Below are 19,861 nucleotides of genomic sequence, written 5' to 3'. Positions count from 1 at the left end.
TCCCTTTTTGACCTCAAGAATGAATTTGAGGAAGCTCAGTGAAGCAAGGGAGTAAAGATTTTCACTAATGATGCGTGCAGTTGATGAAGTGGTTTCATCATGAGCCTCTGTTCATCTTCCTTTTCCTCCAGATCATTGCTAATAGACACTCTATAGCTTAAACAGGCCTTATAAACTGACACAGAGGAAAAAAAACCAATTCTCTACTCAGACTAATCATGTCAGTTCAGGCTGCTCAATTTTATATATGCATGTTTCCCATTTACATTTTCTCCTCAGATCTTTCTTTTTGAGCGTTTTGTGAGTCATCACATTTGGGACTGTAAGCTTTTGTCTTTTTCAGGTCTTTTTAACAGCCTAGCTTCTTTCATGTGTTACCCCCACACACACTTTCAAATGTATATATTTATAAGTCACATGTACCTCTTTCTCTAGTCCATGTAGAGAGAGAGAGACACACACACACACACTATAAAACTTATTGCAGTTTCAGCTCCCACAGCTCATTACCTGCTGTTCAGCCAGGACTAGGTCTTACACTCATTACAGTCCATCTACCGGTTAGTCATTTGCATTTTTATGTCACATTTTTATGTCACAAAGAAAGGAAATTCACTCACATGAAAATGTGACTGTAGAGGACTGCCCCTTTTTAAACACAAAAGGTCTGTTAAAGTGGTTATGGGTTTATTGTTTCTTATAAATTGCTTCACTTCTCACCAAGTGCACATGATAGGTTATTGAAATTAACATGTTGATAACATGTGAGTATGCTTGGTGAAAACACGCTGAATAATTACTGGACTTTTTTTATTTGAGAATTCACAGTCCACTGTATTGTAGCTTAATATATGCTTACAACCACCTGTACAAGTAGCAGTGATGAGTCCAAAAATCATTAGTTTTTGTCAGCATCAAAATCACTCAGTGGTTAGTAGAAGCCTTACCTCACACTAAGAGGGTCTTGGGTTTAAATCTGGGCAGTGCTGCAAAGCTGAGACTTCTAATTCCTGGTTAAAAACATTTCTCAATGCCAGAGTAGTGTAGCAGTGGGGAAGCATGTTATCTAACTGAACAACACAAACAAGGAATCTAAATGAATTTACAAATGCATTTCTACATTATAACTTGTCTTTCTTCTGGATGTGTATTTTATCCACCAAAACGCTGTTGGTGTTGATGATGCTTGGCTAATTCCACAGTGAGGTTTGTGATTCTTTGCACAGTTGTCATGCAGGAGACTGCCCACCAGAGTCCAGTGTTTGACTGCTCAGCAGAGTCTTCTGCAGGTCAAACTGAGGTTAGAGATGGTGAGCTGAGGGGAAAAGAGGAGTTGTCTCTGAATTAAAGCCAGACTCTGATATGTTGTTTAATTTTCTTCGCCCTTTTAGCCCAGAGCCCTATCCTTCTCTCCCTGCTTTGTGACTTTTTATCTGCCCAAAGGTCTGTTTTCTCTTCGTGCCATTGCGCAACACCGTGTGACCATCGATCTTCTGGAGCCTGTTTTAGGATGACTTTTTGGCGCGACAGCTATCGATCGAGTATGGTGCACTTGTGTGTAGATTCAGCTATACAGGTGAAATCCAATGCGACATTATGATGTCACCCATGTCAGTGTCAGCGTTACTGGCTCTAGACAGCAGGGAGACAGGACATTTCATGTCATGTGCAACAGTAGTACTAACAGTAACATGATAATAGGTAATAGAAATTTTTTAATTACCTCCACACACCTGCAGCAGAATCAAAGGAAATACTGAAACTTGATTATAAAATTTATTAAGTCAGATATTAAATGTATTAATCAGATATTTTTAAGATAATTTACTCCGGTCTGTACTAGTTTAAAAGCTAGATTATATTGGCCACGCTGCATAGTTGTAGTTGAAGCTTGCTTATTGAGTGGTTCACCTACTTTCCATGTTCTCCTTTCCTTCTCCTACTCTCCTTTCTCCCCCTCCTTGCTGCCTTCCCAGCTTTCTCCCTCACTTCCCCTCCTAACCTCCCTCCCTAATGGTTTCATGTCCCAGGTGACACAGGGGAGCTGTGCCCTTGAGCACGCTTCACGCAGCAGGAGCATTAAATATCTGTGTATGTGTGCATGTGTGTGCTTGTGGGGGTGTGTGAGATGTAAATTTTCAAAAGATTTTTAAGCATACACCCTGGAATAATGAAAGTGTGATATTTTATAGCCTCTGTGAGGTAGCTTAGTTCTCGTAAGTGTTTGTAAACTGGAAAAGAAAGCTGGGAAACAATTTGCAAAGACATTTATTTTCTAGTACGACAAAAACCTCCAAGAACTGTTTGAGTACAGTGCGCTGAGCTGTGTATCATGCTGGTAATTTTATTTGAAAATAGTTTGTCAATTGGACTTCCAGAAAATGCACTGCCATGTTATTACTGCAGGGTGGCAGAATATTTTTCCTCCCAAAACTTTTATCTCTGAATAAAGTAACGTGTTTACGTCCGGTTTAGATTTTAAGTAAGTAAAAGAAAGGTTGAAAAATTTACAGATTAACAATACTGTGAATTTAAAATAAAATAAAGCAAATAAAATAAATTCTGTTCATCCTTTCTTTGCTGTGACGTGTGGTTCTGCACTATACAAGGAAAAACCCTGATGTCACTATGTGTGTATGTGAAGGTGAATAAATGGTGGAAGACATATACATATTGGCTCTCTGTTTCTTGCAATTCATTTATTTTATTTTTGCTAAATATAAAAGTGCTCAAAGCCTCAAAGACGATACGATTTTAAATAACACACACTAAAATACCACACAAACGCCACCAGAATATTAAAAATATAGATAGATAGAAAAATAGATAGATAGATAGATTTTTTCCAAGTAAAATACTAAACCAGGACTAAACCAGTGGCTGTGATTGCTGGCAGCCGCTACCAGTCGTGAGTGCCAGAAAAGATAATTTTCCATAAGTAGGCCCGACTCTCTTCCCCTTCTGTTGTGACCTCCCCCGTAACCATGGTAACCATGCCTTGTCCAAGGAAGGCTGCTCATTGCAGCGTTACTGTGAAGGGACCTGTGATCCACCAATCACATGTTCAGCTCGCCATTTCTGGTCCAGAGCATCTGTCACTCCCTCTGCCACTTCTCACGTGCACTAGTCTCCCTCTCTCTCTGCATTTAAATTTCTCTGACTCCCGCTGATTGTCCCTAACTCTCTTTATCTGTCGTCTGGCAGTTTATAGAGCTGGAAAATACCCAGAATGCAGTGGTGTTATTCATCCAGAATAGTAACAGAATGCACTGGCCTTTGCTGAGAGATGGAGTGCATGTGACTGACTATTCTGTCTGTATATACATCAGTGTCTGTGATACTCTCTGCTGCCAGGAGATTCCCCAGTAAGAAAATAACAAGCATTGGTGTTGCACTGATAAACTATGCTTATTATTTATTGTCAAAATATTACATGCAACGTATTAGGGATTTTCCATATGCTGGCATTTAACCACAGTATTTATTTAGATAATCTTTGGATTAGATTATCTTCCACTGAAAATAGTATTAGTAATATGTATTTTGGGGTTTTTTTATGCTCATGCTGGATTTTCTAAAAGCATAAAAATGTTATTTTGTTTTACTTTTGAGCTTCAGTTCAGATGTGTTTATTTTACTTTTATAGCATCTTTTAACAACAGCACTGATCTCAAAGCACTTTAAATTTCTATAACCATGGTCCTTTCGCCTTTCGTTTCCTGTGTAGTTAACCGGTTGTGTATCTCATTTTCCCCATGCTATGGCCCTGCATTCCCACTTTAATTTTTTTTTACTTGATGATTTTCTTTCTTTACTATGTACTTCTTTTTTTTTCTTAAATAATGGTTTTTAAATAAGAATATATACAAATCTGGTATACTATATATTTATATATATATATGTTTTCATGGATGAACTCCCTTCTTTTTCTTGTAATACACAAAAGAAGCTTCATTCTCATTAAAGGAAATACTCTATTTTATCTATATGAGGGATGACACAAGATGCCCACTCACTCACTGTGAATTTCCTGGACATTTACCTGCGTTATTCCCACATGGGTGCAGTTGGATTTTATATCAAGGAGCTGGCAGAGTGAAGTTAGTTTAATGTCCAATCTGACTGATCTAGACATTTGCATTTTCACGTACAGCTCTATCAGGTAGTGTCAGGGAGAGGTTCAGTGCTACAGTGCACAGTGTAGCACAGGAAATGGGACAAAAGGGCTAAGAAGAAAAAGAGAGAGAGAGAGAGAGAGATAAAAACCACCTAATCAATGGTGTTTTGGAGTCTTTTCATGCTGTTTGTTGACATTAAAAAGATACATGTTGATATGTAGTGTTATAATGGCTATTATCACATTGTCTTTCTGCTTTATCGACTGCAAATGTGTAGTTGGAGCGATGGACCAATCTTTTAGCTTTATAAACATGCAACTGAAAGCTTTGTGAAAGCATAACAGTAGCGGGTGGTCTTGGAAGATGAATGATCAGATTGCATGCCACCCACAGGTGCAATAATGCAGGATAAAATATACACCTCACTAGTTATGCTGGATGTTATGCTTAACTTGCTCATACAGATAGTGATCAGATCCAGCTCTTCATGTAGAGCAGTGAGTTTACTTGGTTGCTGTCTTACTGTGTGGGGGGATTATCCAGCAGAATCTGCGAGGAGAAGTGGGGCGTGCCTGCTGAGGGGTGAGAGGTGGAGAGACAGAGGGTGTCCCTAATACTGACGGAAAAGCCCCTAATCCTCTGTTAAAATATCCCCATTGACCGTTGGGGGTGCCCCTCGGATCCACCTGCCCCTAGGATAGTGTGTGGTGTTATTGTTGTTGTTGTCTGTTGTTATTGGAATTATAAACCCCATAAACCACCCCCAGTAGGCACGCAAAGTCTCACTGCTGCTAGCTCCCATGTTCTCAGATCCCCCTGGCTCATTTTACACAACTAGGTAGAGCCGCCCCAGCCGGGACATTAACTCACAACACTCAAACTGGTCTTTTGTTAGGGGAAAATAGCTGATAAGCAGGATGACAATAAAAAGCCGTGTGCTGGCAGACCCTGTGTGAGGCAGGGAGAGTGAACCAGAGAGAATGAGTGGGAGGGAAAGAGGGCAAGTGGGTGGGATAACAAGAGGGGTTGAGGGGGGGTGGCATTTTAGCGAAAGTATTTGTTTCAGCTGCTATTTTCAGTTTGGCCCCTGTCCGTCATTGCCTACCCAACCTTGGATATCAAGATAACGGTGGCAACCCCCACCTACCTACCCTGAGAGTAAATGAAGGTGAGAAAGAAAAGGAAGGAGGCAGAGAGGGAGGGAGAAGCCTCAGCTATTATGGTAAGTCAGGTTGCTCTTCCTGCACACTCCCTGATTTGAAGGTGCTTTCTGGGGCAGGGGCCAGCTTCTGTGAGGCAGCAGGGATTTACTCTTGTTGACATATTTGATAAAAAAGACACAGAGAGGGGACAGGGAGGGAGAGAGGCAGCAGAGGGGATTTGGCGTGTGTCCTTTCTGCAGCGTGAAAGACTACGAGATGTTCAGTGCTTTGTTTACTCGCTACAGCAGTGCTGTGTAGACCTCCTCTCTAGTTTTTCCTCCTGACATCAATTTCCTTTACCCTCTGCAATACTTCTTCAGCTTCCCTCCATCCCTTTGTCTGGTGTGTGGGGCATCAACCAGACAGAAGAAGGTGCTGCCTCCAATTACTCCTATGCTAGCACTTCTTAGTTTAAAAAAAAAATCCTTTGTTAACTGAACAAGTTGCACCTTGCTCTTTCCTCTGAGTGGATAGGATGGATGTTCAGGAGGCTGAGATAAGGGCAGGACTAACTAACGGACTGACTTAGCAAATGACTGCTTGGCTGGCTGGCCACTCTGAGCTCAGGTTTCACTGCTTGTCATTCTGAGGAGAGAGAGAAAGAGGGAAATAAAGTGATCATGGCGGTGGAAGAGGGTGCTGTCTTCCTAACCCAAGTGAGTAGTGCAAGAATTTCTGCCTGGATTAACTTGATTTATTTTGCAGTTTTATTTATTGACTCTCTCAGAGGTTGATTTTGTGAATTTAGAACCATTTTGTGAACCATTAGAATGGTACTGGTCACATGTCATTCATTTGGACTAGGCTGTGGCTGCGTATGAACATGGAAAGTCAGCTGATCTTATGCAGATGAACGGCGCTTGAAGTGACTGTGTGATTGTTTGATCCTGCATGGCAATACCAGAGCATGTTTTTTGACTGGACTGATATTTGCTCATGCAATAGCACATCCAAATTGTACTCTGTGCATTCATATATTCACCTATAGTTTCAGTTATTTTCACACTTTGTTTGCACACATTCAAGTTAGCTTAGAGTGAAGACAGGAAACAGCTATCCTGGCCCTAACCTGAAAATTAACTCTAAGATGCAAAAAAGCCAATTTCCACTTTCTGGATTTCATTGCCAATATTTTTACCTCTTAATACTCTGAAACATGTCGTTTTTATTAGAAAAAGTGATGGGTGTAGGTAAGTAAATATGTGAGTTCAGCTGAAGCTTTTGTTGAATTACTGTAGTGTGATAATATTCTCAGTAAAGCTGTTTCATTGTTGAATGCTCTGGATGAATGAATTTTTTCCAAAGTGATTTACTTTAGTTACTTGCTCATTCATTCATTCTTTTGCTTTCTAAGTCACACAGTGTCTCACTGCCGCTTAGCCTAAAAGCTTTATTAGAACCACTTGTCTGCTTAATATTTACAGCCATGTGCTGGTGGCTGATGGTACATGCAACTCTTACATTTAAAATCAGAGAAGATTAAAAAAAATGTCACATCTCTTCATATAGATATCATGTTATCACTTAACATCCATGTCTCTAAAAGGTTTAATTAAGATTTTCTGGTGTGAGCTTGTTGACAGTGAAATGATGGATTAATCAGCAGCAACTTTTCTGTATTTTGCATGGAGAAAAAGAAAGAAGTCAAGTTTCCATTGGGAAATAAGCAAGGCAGGGGATTTGGGAAGTTTGACTATTTAGAGCTGAGAGGAATGGATGTTGTGGTTGCTGAGATGAGGTTCTTTGGCACTCATAGAAGATGTGGCCTGTTACTCAATGCCCCTGGCTCTGTGCTTGTAGAGTTGTGGACCTCTGTGAGTTTTGTGTTGTCAGGAGAGCAGGGGATAAAATCAAACAATACAGCTGCTGCTGGTCTGGCTCTCCTCTTCTAAGCTCCCTCAGTTCACACAGCGCCTACAGTGATGACATCAACGCGTGTGTGTCTACATTGTTTTTATCTGTGGTGCAGCGGATAGTTCTGTCACCTCATGCTATGAAAGGTCCTGATTTGAAGCACAGCTTGGGGTCCTGCTTTGTGGAGTTTGCACATGCCCACTTGGGTTTGTTTCAGTTACATGCATGTTTTTTGGACTCCACAGTCCAAAAACATGCATGTTAGGCTCATTAGTGATTCTAAATTGACTTTGGATGACTGGTATTTAAAGTGTATATAACAAAGCGCTATATGAATGTGTGGTTAAATGTGGCTTGTAGTCTAAAGTGCTTTGGATGGTCAGTAAGATTAGAAAAGTGCTATATAAATGCTGTTCCACTCAGTGTGCGAGCTTCTGCTTTGTTGTGAGCTTGGTATATAGTGCCAAGCTGACATCATTGTAGTCTGGAAAGACAGGATATCAGTTCTTTATACTAAGTACCTTCTATCCAGATAGACTATCACTGCGTTGATGTCATGAAGAGAAAAGGTGCCAATTACAGATTCAGCAAAAATGAAAACAAACACCATGCAGCAGCAACGGGTCATGAAATTCACATTCAAGAAGTGAATGATGTGATTCACTTCTTGAATTGACATTTTTCTTTATTCAAAAATGTTGCTGTGAGTAGATTCTCATTTTCCAAGTTTATTGTGGGAGAGTAGCATTTGTTGACACCACATTGTTACCAGCCTACAGTATATATCATGTCAGCAAAAACAGGGATTGTTTACTAGATATTTGAAATCTGTACTATCAAAATTTCAGTTCCTGTGCTTCCCTTTTTTGAAGAGGCAGATTGAACCTTTAAGGGTTTGTTCTTCTTCAAAGAGCGTATCCACTCTATGAAACAGGTGCTGTAGTGTTATCAAACACGTGCATTTTGGTTCATCAAATGCCAGCACAAAGGCCTAGCTGCTTTTTATTCACATTTCTTTTTCTTCATTTTAAAGAGCATCTGCAGGCAGTGGCAACAGGGCTCTATTAATTTTTAACCCATATGGTTAATTCTCATTTTTATAGCATCTTACCTGAAAGTTAGCTCAATTTTTGACTCTTTAAGATGTTAATTTGGAATGATGGTATAATTTCCAGCTTTTTGCATTAGCACTTGTGTGCCAGATTTCGCTCTCGTCCTCTACTTTCTATCTAACATGAGATTAATGCTTTCCTTCAGGCTTAACCTAGTCTTTAATGGCCCCATTTTCTTTGAACCTCTGATCTGTGGAGGCTTAATGATATTTCTCTTACTAATCTCATACCCAGTCCTGTGTAATACTTCATTCACAAAGACTCCAAGATCCCTCGTGTTAGACATAGATGGGGATGGCTGTGGGGCTGGACATTTTGGTCACTGTATTAAGGGATAAACTGAAATCAGTAATAATGTAGATATGGATGTGGACTACTTAAACTGTTGCGAGAAGCAAAGAGCACCATGTGATGTTTAAAAGACTATGCAAGTTGTCATAGAAACATGTAAAAGCTCTTAATAATGTAACTTTTCTGTAATGAAGTTTATATATTTTTCTCATCTGCTGCCAACCAGTCATCCCTCATTTAATATCTGTATTAAATGACTAAAGGCTGCATTAGATATCATGTTCGACCTAGGTAATATTTGATGGTGTAAATCAAGCAGCAGTATTGGTGCATGCTGCCTTTCCACAGCAGTGTGACCTTTGCATTTCCATGTCAGGGGGTTTCAGAGCGGTCACGCATTTGGTTGCACTCAAGAGCTCATACGTGGATCAGACATTGCAGAGCATGCTTCACAGTGAGGACACATGGCAGTTAGTAGGAAACATCTTAGTTGGTGGGATGTATATCGGTGATTTGGACATGCACAGAAACACAAACATATGCTGCACAGATATTATAGTATGTGGAGAGACTTCAGTGAGTGAAGCATGAAGTCAACAAAGAGGCAATACCCATTTAAGTTTTGGCAAAGAAACATTTTATATGTTTCCTTCCCATCTTCGATATTGTTCAGAACCGCTATAGTTAAAATGAGATTATTTCCATATGCAGTAATTTCCACTTTGTGATGTGACATGCCACCCTTTAAGTGTATAGTGATAATAGACATGACGCTGATTAAGACGGAAACAGCATGAAAGGGGGAGTTGGGTTGGAAGTGAGTTGCAAAGAGCAGCTTTAAAGCATCTTAGATAGTATGAACTCTATGAGAACTGCCCATAGGAAAAGAGTGTCTGATGAGCAAGTTGATGTAATCTGGAACTGAAGTCAGATGATCTACAGGATTGTGGAATGTGCTCGACTTCAAGGCCTGCCTGAATTAATGCTGTGTTTAATTCTGCGGCGGAAAAATGTGTATGAAGTTTTTTGGAGGGGAAATGACATCATGGTGTTGCTTTTTTATTTTTACAGCCCCCCTTTAATATTTAATATCAATATTTTCTCACCATTCCTGCATAGCCAGCACTTCTCACTGTAAAGAAGGTTGAAAACAAATGAAACGTAGACCTGACAGAAGACAGAAAATAAAAATGATGACAAGAAAGAGGGTGGCTGCTGACTGTGGCTGGGCCACATGGTTATCATAAAAGACCTACTCATTGTATTATGCTGAATTTTAAGTAAAGGTTATGCTTAATTTTAAGTTAATTGCTGTGGAGATTGTTTACATTGCATCACGTTGTTTATAAAGCTATTTGGAGGTATTTCTCTGAAGAAGATCCAGAGCATAGCACTGGATGTTTAAAGGCTTTCAGTATCACAGCCCTATTTCCCGGTACAATTCAGCAGTGCTAATGCTAAGTAATGCTAAGATAATCACAGCCACACACACTGATAGAGCATCAATCTTAAGAAAGAATCTCAAGCTTTTACTATGCCTCTTTAGACCTTTGAGACATTTATAATATTACCTCTGCACATGCATTTGATAAAGTTAAGAGCTGAATTTTTTCTTTAATTGTTCTCAGTGCATGGCTCATTTTTGCTGTTTACTTATCATGCTTGTTCGGTACCACGCATGACTTTTTCTCAAGGCCACAAGAGCAGAAATATCATTAGTGATTCAGTGCTATCACACATTCCTCAGAGGGTTGGGGCTATGGAAAAAGGAAGGAGAAATCTCTAGATGTGGCTGCAGATATATAAGTTTTAGCTTAATGGTTTCTTGTAATCTTGTAATCAGGAAATGACTCGGGTTCCAGTTAACACTGCCTCATTTGCCATTAATTTGTTTGTCCATACATGTGTACAAGAGCACAAACAGAAATATTTTCCTCTCAAACTTTTATACAGACTAGTGGAACAATCTAATACTGGTGTCTTGTTCCCTCACATTTTGGCAAAGGGTCAGATCCCTCTATGCTCGTCAGAGTTATTTCTGGACAAGCACAGTGGAGAGGGAGGCAGAGAATACAACATTGGATAACCGCTTGTACCATTGCCCTGCTGCGTTTATCTACATGTCTCTGGATGCAAGCTAAATTTAGCAAGTCTGGGCTTTTGATAAATCAGGGGAATTTGGTTTTGTGCCCCTGTTATGAAGCAGCATATCACAGCATCTCTCCCTCCTGCTCTCAGCAGCACCAGTGCTGAGTTTTACAAAATGCTCTTTGCAAGGCTGCTGCGAAGAAGGGAGACAAAATGTGCAGAGTTTGCTGTGTGTCATTTTATGTCAGACCTAATGTCCTCTGAGGTAACATGAACACAGAAAAGAAACTACCTTCATCTCTTCTTTTCTCTTTATTTTTTTAGCTTTCTCCTTCTCTTTTTCTTTCTTCTCTCTTCCTCCTTTCCATCTCGCTCCCTCCCTTTCTTTTCTTCTCCACACGCACATGCTCACCACATTTGTTATGGGGCAAAAAAAAAAAAAAATGCTTGCCTCATCATTATATTTTGGTGTGCAAAGCCCTATTTCTGTAGTGAAATAAAGGACAGCTGAGCAGAACAGCGGATGCTCTGCTTCCCATAGCACAGCAACGTAGAGTCATAACTGCTTTGCTGGTGGACAGAAAACATCTCAGAGGAAAAGAGGAGGTCTCTGTGGCAGCTGTAACGACCACCCGGTCACTGAACTTCTTTCACTGGGGAATCATGGACATTTGGATTTAACAAAGCTGCAATAACATTCCGGTGGGATCTGATGGATGATGAAGGATGATGTGAATTGTCGGGAAGATATGCTTGGGCTCTCTTGGCTTTCTCATGGATTTACTTCTTGAAATGTTTGTGTTTTCTCGCTTTGAAGCACAAGTAGACTTTTTTTGTTTCCAGTGTAAAAATGGACACATTGCATCTGTGGATATTAGCTTTGTTTTTTTGCCAAGATAAGATGTTTTTGGATGTCTGAGAAATTATGACAGAGTTCTACCTGGTACAGTAATGCACGTGCTTTGTTCTACTGTGGGCTTAAAGATGTGTACTGTTTAAATCAAGACAGTGCTTAATTCATCTCTCTTTGTTCTTGCTCTCTCTCTCATCTGCCTCTCGTGCTCTCTTTCGCTCTCTTTGTTTCCTCCTCCTCTTAAGTCTGATAGCAATGCCAGTTACCTACGAGCTGCCCGGGCAGGGAACCTCGAAAAAGTCCTTGACTACCTCAAGTCTGGGGTTGAGATTAACATTTGCAATCAAGTAAGTTTTTACCTATTAAATTGTCATGTCCTTATGCGTGCTCATTGATTTTAGAATTAAAGAAGTATGTTAGGTTACACATTAAACTGCACTGCTTCCCAAGCTAAATTTAAGAGAACTACAAGATTCATGTATAACTTAATAAACACTATCTTACCATAAATAAAACATAGATGATTTTAGCCAACGTATCATGCACAATCAAACGTGATCTCATATTATCTCATCATGCATAAGACCTGCTAACTCCTATAAACATTTCCTTCCTAGAATGGTCTAAATGCTCTTCATCTGGCCTCCAAGGAGGGACATGTAGAGGTTGTTGCTGAGCTGCTGAAGCTCGGAGCCACTGTGGACGCAGCCACAAAGGTAAGACCAACTCCATCAGGTATAATGGAAGACTATATTTGGACTGAGCGCAGATCATGGCATCTCTGTAGGATTAAACAGTATGCAGAATCAGTACGACGAAGTGTGCAGCCTTTGTTAGTGTTTGATACTGGATCAATATTTAATGATGTCTATGGGGACTACTGCTGGAAGCAGACAAGGTAATTAGCCATACAAAAATAATAGAATGTGTGCTAGAATGAAGCAAAAGAGTGTGTTGCAAGAATTGTATGTATTAAACATCTAGATAAGTAAAACCAGTTGTAATGTTATTTTATGTATTGTAAAAACATGCATATATTGTAATAAGACAGGTTTTTGCTATGGACGCATCTCAATTCTGATCTAAAAGGAGTTCAGAGGAAGAGCCACTGAAAATGTTTTCCATATTTCTCCCCTGAAGCCTTTTACTGCCATTTAGTGGTCTGGCTCAGCCTCTGGGCCCCAGGCCACACGCCTAGTGCTGACATAAACATAAGACACAATAAAATATTCAAGATCAAGGAAAAAATCTTCCCAATTAAAATATTTCTGTATTGTGACCTGGAGGATGCTCGAGGATTAGTTTGATATGCCTGTGTCTGCTTGCATCCTAATGCCGATCAGTTTCCTCTTTAAGCAGCCAGAGGAGGCAACGCTATCGAGGATTCTTAGCAATACGACAGCGTCTCTGTTTGATTCTAGTTATTGTTCATTAGCCCCTCCAACAGTGCTGCTCTCACTGTGGGAGAGTTAAACAAGAAGTCCTGTGTTCATTAATAGTCAGTGATACAATAACTGATCTTTTGAGCTGTAGTGGCATCGCTGCACTGGATTACATGTGTCTTTAAAATGGTATTCATAGTGTTTGTTTAGCCAAAAATGAAGGAATTTAAGGAGTATTTTTCTAATCATTTTTTTAATAAGGCCAAGATCTTCACCTGCCTTTATCTGTGTGTTTTCAGTGCTCAAATGTAACACTGTGAAAACATTAGCACATTTTTTCAAGCACAGGAGTTGGTATTTTTGCGAAACTAAATAATGTAACTTGCCAGTTAGCTGCAAATAGTGGAGCCAGCACTTCTTTAACACTGCTGTTTAAGTGTTACCGCTCATAAAGGCTACAATAGATCTGAATGAACACGATTCCAAACAAAAGCTGAAACGTTTGGCCTCAAACATGTAGTATTGTACTAATGTTGTGTCTCGTTAGACACATTAAACTATATAAATATCTCTTCTCCCTATATATAAATATATCTCTATATATGAGGATTTGTGCAACTTTTTTGTCATTTACAATTCTGATGGATATAGCTATGACATTTCTATATCTAGTGCGTAGAAAGAAGATTTTCAATTTCTTTTACTGCATTTCTTGTGATTAATTTTGTTACTATGGCCTAATTACTTATATTTTGATGTATAGCAAGTTGAAATGCTCCAAAAAAGGCCATTACAGCATGTAAAAAAGGTAATAAAGGTATAAACATACAGTACAATTAGCCTGTCAACAATAATAAGGTGACTAAATTAATATTAAAATAAAGTGACAGCATATCAAAACACAGATATTTTATAAATCTGTCAAAAAAACTACAAATCATAGTGAAATAGAAGAAATCAGAGTTTCAACCATTAAACTAATTTTTATATTCAGCAATGCTTGTAAATAACTGTAATTTGGCATCTTTGGCAGCTTTGAGTGGTGGTTTAATAAACAAAAAGAAACTTGTCTGTTTGTTAGGAGCCATGGCTATCAGATTTCCCTGCTACTGTATACGCTATACGTGTCTGATCGCTATTGTGCAAAAGAACCTTGTGACCAACTAGCATCAGGATCATGTGGCCATGAATCAGGCTGAGGGTCGACTCTGCCCTCACAAGGAACTGCACAGGTTCATAAAAAGTCTCCACTAGTTTTATTTACCGGCAGGATAGGAAGTGACACATTGTTGGCACTGTACGCAGGGGGATGCCAGAGCTGGAATGCCAGCAGTACAAGCATGTGATCTGTGTAAGGGGATTCACGGGTGCACATAGATACTGACGTGGATGTATGAAGAGTATAGTGGCAATCAGTCACATTCACACACGCACACATACACACAAGCAAAACAGTGGGACAGGTGGGCCAGAGCTTAACACGCATTCCTTTGGTTGTTCCGTGTAATCCAGAAAGGAAACACTGCTCTGCACATAGCGTCGCTGGCTGGCCAAACAGAAGTCGTCAAAGAGCTGGTCACTAATGGAGCCAATGTCAACGCACAATCTCAGGTGGGATATACTCAAAATGCCTGCAAGTCGATGTCAAAATGACAGCAAGGTCTTGGTGGTCTGGCTTTAGGGTAGTTATAATTACACTGCTGTTGAGATGATCTATATCAGATAGTCACTGACATACAGGGAGAGATCCTCACTGACAGAAACTGGCATAATGCCAACTAGGCCTCTGCCTCTTCAGGAAACTGCTTGTCCTTGCATTTCACATTTAACTCTATTAGATCGAAGCGAGAGAAAATATTCAGCCAGCTTCTTTCTCTCTGATAATGTCCAAAATAAAAAAGCAAGCAGAGGAAAAACTCTTTACCTTCAGACCACTGGAACATGTTTTGTTAAGATATACTCAGTGTGTATATGTCACTTTAAAGGTGATCAGTTGCTATAATAGTCATCATTTATGACATGTTAGGAGATGTCACATGAAACTTGGGCGATTATTTGCAAAGCAAAGGAATATCTCTGACCTTGCTCTGATAATGAAAAACACTCAGACCAAGTTTAAAACGGCTAAATACAAGGAAACATGGAATCATTTCTTGTGTAAGCAGCAGTAAAGATTAATGTATTTGTTGTTGTGTAATGTTTGAAAAAGATTGTGTGTCTTTTGGTTCATGTTGTGTGCAGAATGGCTTCACTCCTCTGTACATGGCAGCCCAGGAGAATCACCTGGAGGTGGTGCGGTTCCTTCTGGAGAACAGCGCCAGCCAGAGTATCGCCACTGAGGTACTGTACGTGTGTGTGTGTGTGTGTGTGTGTGTGTGTGTGTGTGTGTGTGTGTGTGTGTGTGTGTGTGTGTGTCCATCTCCATCTCCTCTCCTCCTTTGTTTCCTTCCCTTCCTCCCTTTTTCCTCCAACCCCCCCCCCCCCCCCCCCCCCCCCCCCCCCCATTTTGCCTCCATCTCCATTGGTGTCTTCATCTCTTTGTTTTTTCTTTTTCACTTTCCTGTTTCTGTCTATTTCTCATCTTTTTTTTTGTCTCAAATGATCCCTCTCTTATCTTTCCCCTATTCTGCTCTGCCTGCCCCACCTCCTCTCCTCCCTCCTTATCTCTTTATGAGGGACTAGGCAGAACTTCATTGATTGGTAGTGTATGGTAGCGGAGGTAGAGTGACCTTGAGCGGGTCACTGATGAGGTCTGCTCTGCTCCCTGCCTCCTCTCTACAGCTGCTGTTACTGCTCTGATTAACGTCGCTTAGTCTGTGGAACTCGTACACACGTACACTTTCCAGTCACAGCACGTTCACACAAACACACGTGCACATACACAGATGATACAATACCCAGTGTACCCTGTCGTCTGCAAGTTTACATTTATGGGCACGCATGCACACACACACCATTCTGCACAGAAATCCAGTATCTACTCAAACATGATATATGGTAATATACAGGCTGGTGACAAATTAAAGGAAGTGCCTTAGCACTTCCCCCAGGAGGGTTCAAACCCAATTTTTCCAATTAAATAGTCCCTCATGTAGTATTTTGATGATGGCGATGGAGAGCACTGCACTGTCAGTCTATAATCTCCCATCAGTGTTCAGCTGGGCTGAGTCATCTTGAAAGAGGCTTATCAGGACAGGAAAAAAATGTATATATATGTGTGTGTGTGTGTGTGTGTGTGTGTGTGTGTGTGTGTGTGTGTGTGTGTGTGTGTGTGTGTGTGTGTGTGTGTGTGTGTGTGTGTGCACTTCTGCCCACACATACTGAGACATGCAGTATCAAAAACACAGTAAAATAAAATGGCAGAGCTTTTGGCTGAATTATGTATCATAAGGGCAATGTGAGTGGGAAATACCGAAGATGTGAGCTGTCTTCTCTACATCCTCTTATTATGTAACGTACATTTGTGTCCTACACAGAGATGTGGCTTGGAAATGTACAGTAACTTCTACATTATATGAAGTTATAATTAATTCTAAATGCTCCTCTAGGTGAGGCTGCCTCTGTTTTTTTATGAAAACACATCACTGTTATTGACATAGTTAACCTAGTTGTCACACTAAGATAATAATTGATATCTTCAAACAATGTGAGCAGCCTAGATTCATCATTGCCTGTAAAACTATTTTAAAAAATCATTTTGCTTTTTACAAGCTGCTTTTAATTTGCTCTCATCATCCACGCCATCCAGCATTGGTTACTCATTTCTTCCCGTCTTTCGCAGGATGGCTTTACCCCTCTGGCAGTGGCCCTCCAGCAGGGCCATGACCAGGTGGTCTCCCTGCTATTGGAGAACGATACAAAGGGCAAGGTGCGCCTGCCTGCCCTGCACATCGCTGCACGCAAGGACGACACCAAGGCCGCGGCCCTGCTCCTGCAGAACGACCACAACGCAGACGTCGAGTCCAAGGTGAGCAAAAACGCTGATGCAGCCCATCTTTGGTGGTGAATGATCAGTTGGTTGCTTTCTTTTTGTCTATTTGATTATTTGTTTTTAACACTGATTTCTTTGGTTTTCTTTATTCTCTTTATTGTTTGAATTTGTTGTTGATGCTCTTTCTTTCGGAAAAGAAGCAGAAGTACATTCCTGTTTGTTTTGTGGCCAGTTTTATCTCTGAAAAGATTTTAGTTTGAGAATATCCTTCTCATTCTCAAAATCAAACTTCAAGTAAGAGCGCAGTCTGCACACCGAAACTTTTCTGCCATAGATTATTTTTCACTGAGCTGCCTCTCCCTCTTCTGCTCCTCCACTTCATGTGAGTGAAGGCCCTTTTTAATTTGTTTTTTTTCTCACTAATTGCCCGTTCTCTCCTCTCTTGGCTGACTCTGTAGATGATGGTGAATAGAACAACAGAGGTACACCTCTACTCTGTACATTATGTAGTGTTCATCCTATTCATAAAAACTCTGAAAACAACAACGACAATCACTTCAGTGCCCCTGACTTGATGCAGTAGTGTTTCTGCAGCCCTCTGTCACTCCCCCTTTTCCATTTTAGCTCAGTACTGCCTTCTTCCTCTTCATTGCTTCATCAATCTAGTGGATATATCTGGTCATTGAGAAAATCAGAGCTAAAGCGCATGCTTCACAAATACTGATTTAATAAATCTGAGGCTAAAGGCTTGGGTATCAAGGTTTTCCTTGATTCTAATGGTTTCATGGTGTCCAAAGCTGAAGTGTCTTATTTTTGGAAATCCCTTGTCACTGTTTAAAATATGTTGTCTTAATGTGTCCTGACTAAGTCCCTCCATGAAACTGATTAGCATGATAACCAGTGTACGCATGAAAAATGGTTATCATTCATTTGAAACCAGCAGTTTGTCCATAACCTGCATGGCAGTCTAATTCCCTTTACACTCTAAAGAACCCCTGCATTCTAGCATTAGTCAGGCTCTCTAATTTGTTTACCGGTGTATCCTTTATCGAGCTCTAGTACGTTCAATATTTAACACTAGCACCTAAAGCATTTTGCATGGGACCAAAGTAACAAGCTAGTGTGACACTGCGTCTGTGGTAACATTGGCCCCTTTTGTCAAACCAAAGCCAGGTGGCCACCTTCTGTGCGTGCCTGTTTTGGTTGGCATTGTTTGTGGTTTTGGCAGGCTCTGATATGATTCATCCAAAAATGGCTTCGATTTCAGACTTATGCAGTGTGTTAAACAAATGTGTACTCAGATAGAAGAAAGACACTGTAGTCTGTTTTATATGAATAGTGTGTTTTTTCAAGGAAGATATGAATCATTTTAATTTTGGTGAACTTTGTGGTACGATTTGAAACTTCTCAGTTGAGGATATCAGTGGGGACACGTGTCTGAATTACTGATTGCTAAAAATATCAGAATGCTGTAAATAGAATTAAACAGATTTACACCAATTAGCTCTAAATTGTTTCTTTCAAATTAAGTTGTATATTACACTCAGATCTTTGTAATTAGTTTTTTTTTTGTTTTTTGTCAGTTAATGTAAAATTGTTATATTTTAGTTGGGCCCATGTTTGATTCTAACAGTTTTAGAAAAAATAGACTTTTTCTACAACTGTTAGAAAAATCAGGTGTCAGTGTAACAGTGTGCAATGCGGTGTGTCCTTGTTTGATGTAGTGGGACTTTGTAAAGCCAAATGTTTGATCTTGTGTGGATGTTGCTCCACTTTTTTTTAACATGGTGTGTCTATTTGTCTGTCTGCACGTGTGTTGTTGCATTTCTTCAATCCTCAGAGTGGTTTCACCCCCCTCCACATCGCAGCGCATTATGGCAACATTAATGTGGCCACGCTTTTGCTGAACCGTGGGGCTGCTGTGGACTTCATGGCTCGGGTGAGTTTCTACTGCCCTCTGCTGGTTGGGAAAGGTGTAACCATTACACACAATAAATATGAATACGGTATACGGGTATATTTAATGGATTTAAAAAAAAACCTATTAAACTGTAAAACAAAGGTATAGCTTAGCTTTTGTGACAGAGGAAAATCACTTTGATTTCCCAAACATCTGTCACATTTATGCTCCTTGAAAGCAAAAGCAAAGAATAAACTTACATTTTGCATGTAAACCCTTCAGCAAAATAGGATAGACTGAAAATAATGGAATTTTTTTTTTTTTTTTTTACATGAATTCTGTTTGTGGACTTTTCATTGGTAGAAGAATGCAAATTTGTTTACTCAAGGGAAAAAAACAACAGTGAAACCCAAACCACCCACACACAAACTTTAATGTCAAGTCAAGTCAAGTAGAGTTTTATTGTCAACCCAACAATATACACTCAAGTATACAGTGGGATGAAATATCGTCCTCTTGGATCAAAGGTGCAAACTGTAAAAATCAAAATGAAAAAAATTCAAATATACATTTATACAACTATACAGAAATAAGATAAACTACGAATAAATACAACAGTACTGGACTTGAATAGAAAAGAATAAAGGAATAGAAAATAATGAGAATGAGTATAAATAAATACAATAGTACACATACAGAGTAGTGCAAGTATTGGAAGTAATGTCGGTACGATGAAGCCTAATGTATTTGTGTTCACTCCCATAAATATATAGGTATTCAGTGGTAAAGAGAAAGAGATTCCTGGATTAATAAAGACCCTCATGAAATGGGAGATTTTTGAGAACAATGGGACATTTTGTTATATATGTATCTGTTATGTTATTCTCAGACTGAATTTATATTTTTTTGAGATATGATTAAATATAAAGACCTGGAAGAGATTTTATGTGACATTTACAGAGTAATCTCAGTGATGTTGTCTTAGAAAATGGGTTTCCATATTAGATGGTTACTAATCAGAGTGATCAGTGGCCTATAATTGAATCAGCTAGTGTGTGAAGCAGTGTTTATGTTTGTGCTGCTTTTAGACTGATTACAGGTAAGGTCCAGAAAATTATCCACCAGCAGTA

The 19,861-nt window shown here is 39.7% G+C and overlaps 1 protein-coding gene across 32 annotated transcripts in view; it reads left to right on the top strand.

The window, feature by feature from the left end:
* Nucleotides 1-19,861, top strand: part of LOC134640385 (ankyrin-3-like) — a 117,372-nt gene that overhangs the window by 46,199 nt on the left and 51,312 nt on the right. For 20 of the 32 annotated variants that reach the window (XM_063492149.1, XM_063492155.1, XM_063492164.1 and 17 more), the window contains exons 2-8: nt 11,764-11,865; nt 12,136-12,234; nt 14,413-14,511; nt 15,142-15,240; nt 16,682-16,867; nt 17,290-17,313; nt 18,672-18,770. In XM_063492149.1, coding sequence (XP_063348219.1) covers nt 11,764-11,865; nt 12,136-12,234; nt 14,413-14,511; nt 15,142-15,240; nt 16,682-16,867; nt 17,290-17,313; nt 18,672-18,770 — 708 coding nt within the window. Of the gene's footprint in view, nt 1-5,224; nt 5,341-5,555; nt 5,977-11,506; nt 11,609-11,763; nt 11,866-12,135; nt 12,235-14,412; nt 14,512-15,141; nt 15,241-16,681; nt 16,868-17,289; nt 17,314-18,671; nt 18,771-19,861 lie in introns of those variants that run through there. The other 12 variants (XM_063492159.1, XM_063492152.1, XM_063492147.1 and 9 more) reach the window with 5 other exon arrangements.

Source organism: Pelmatolapia mariae, linkage group LG13 (genome assembly GCF_036321145.2).
Source record: "Pelmatolapia mariae isolate MD_Pm_ZW linkage group LG13, Pm_UMD_F_2, whole genome shotgun sequence".
Lineage (NCBI taxonomy): Eukaryota > Metazoa > Chordata > Actinopteri > Cichliformes > Cichlidae > Pelmatolapia > Pelmatolapia mariae.
This window is presented reverse-complemented; position numbering and strand designations above follow the sequence as displayed.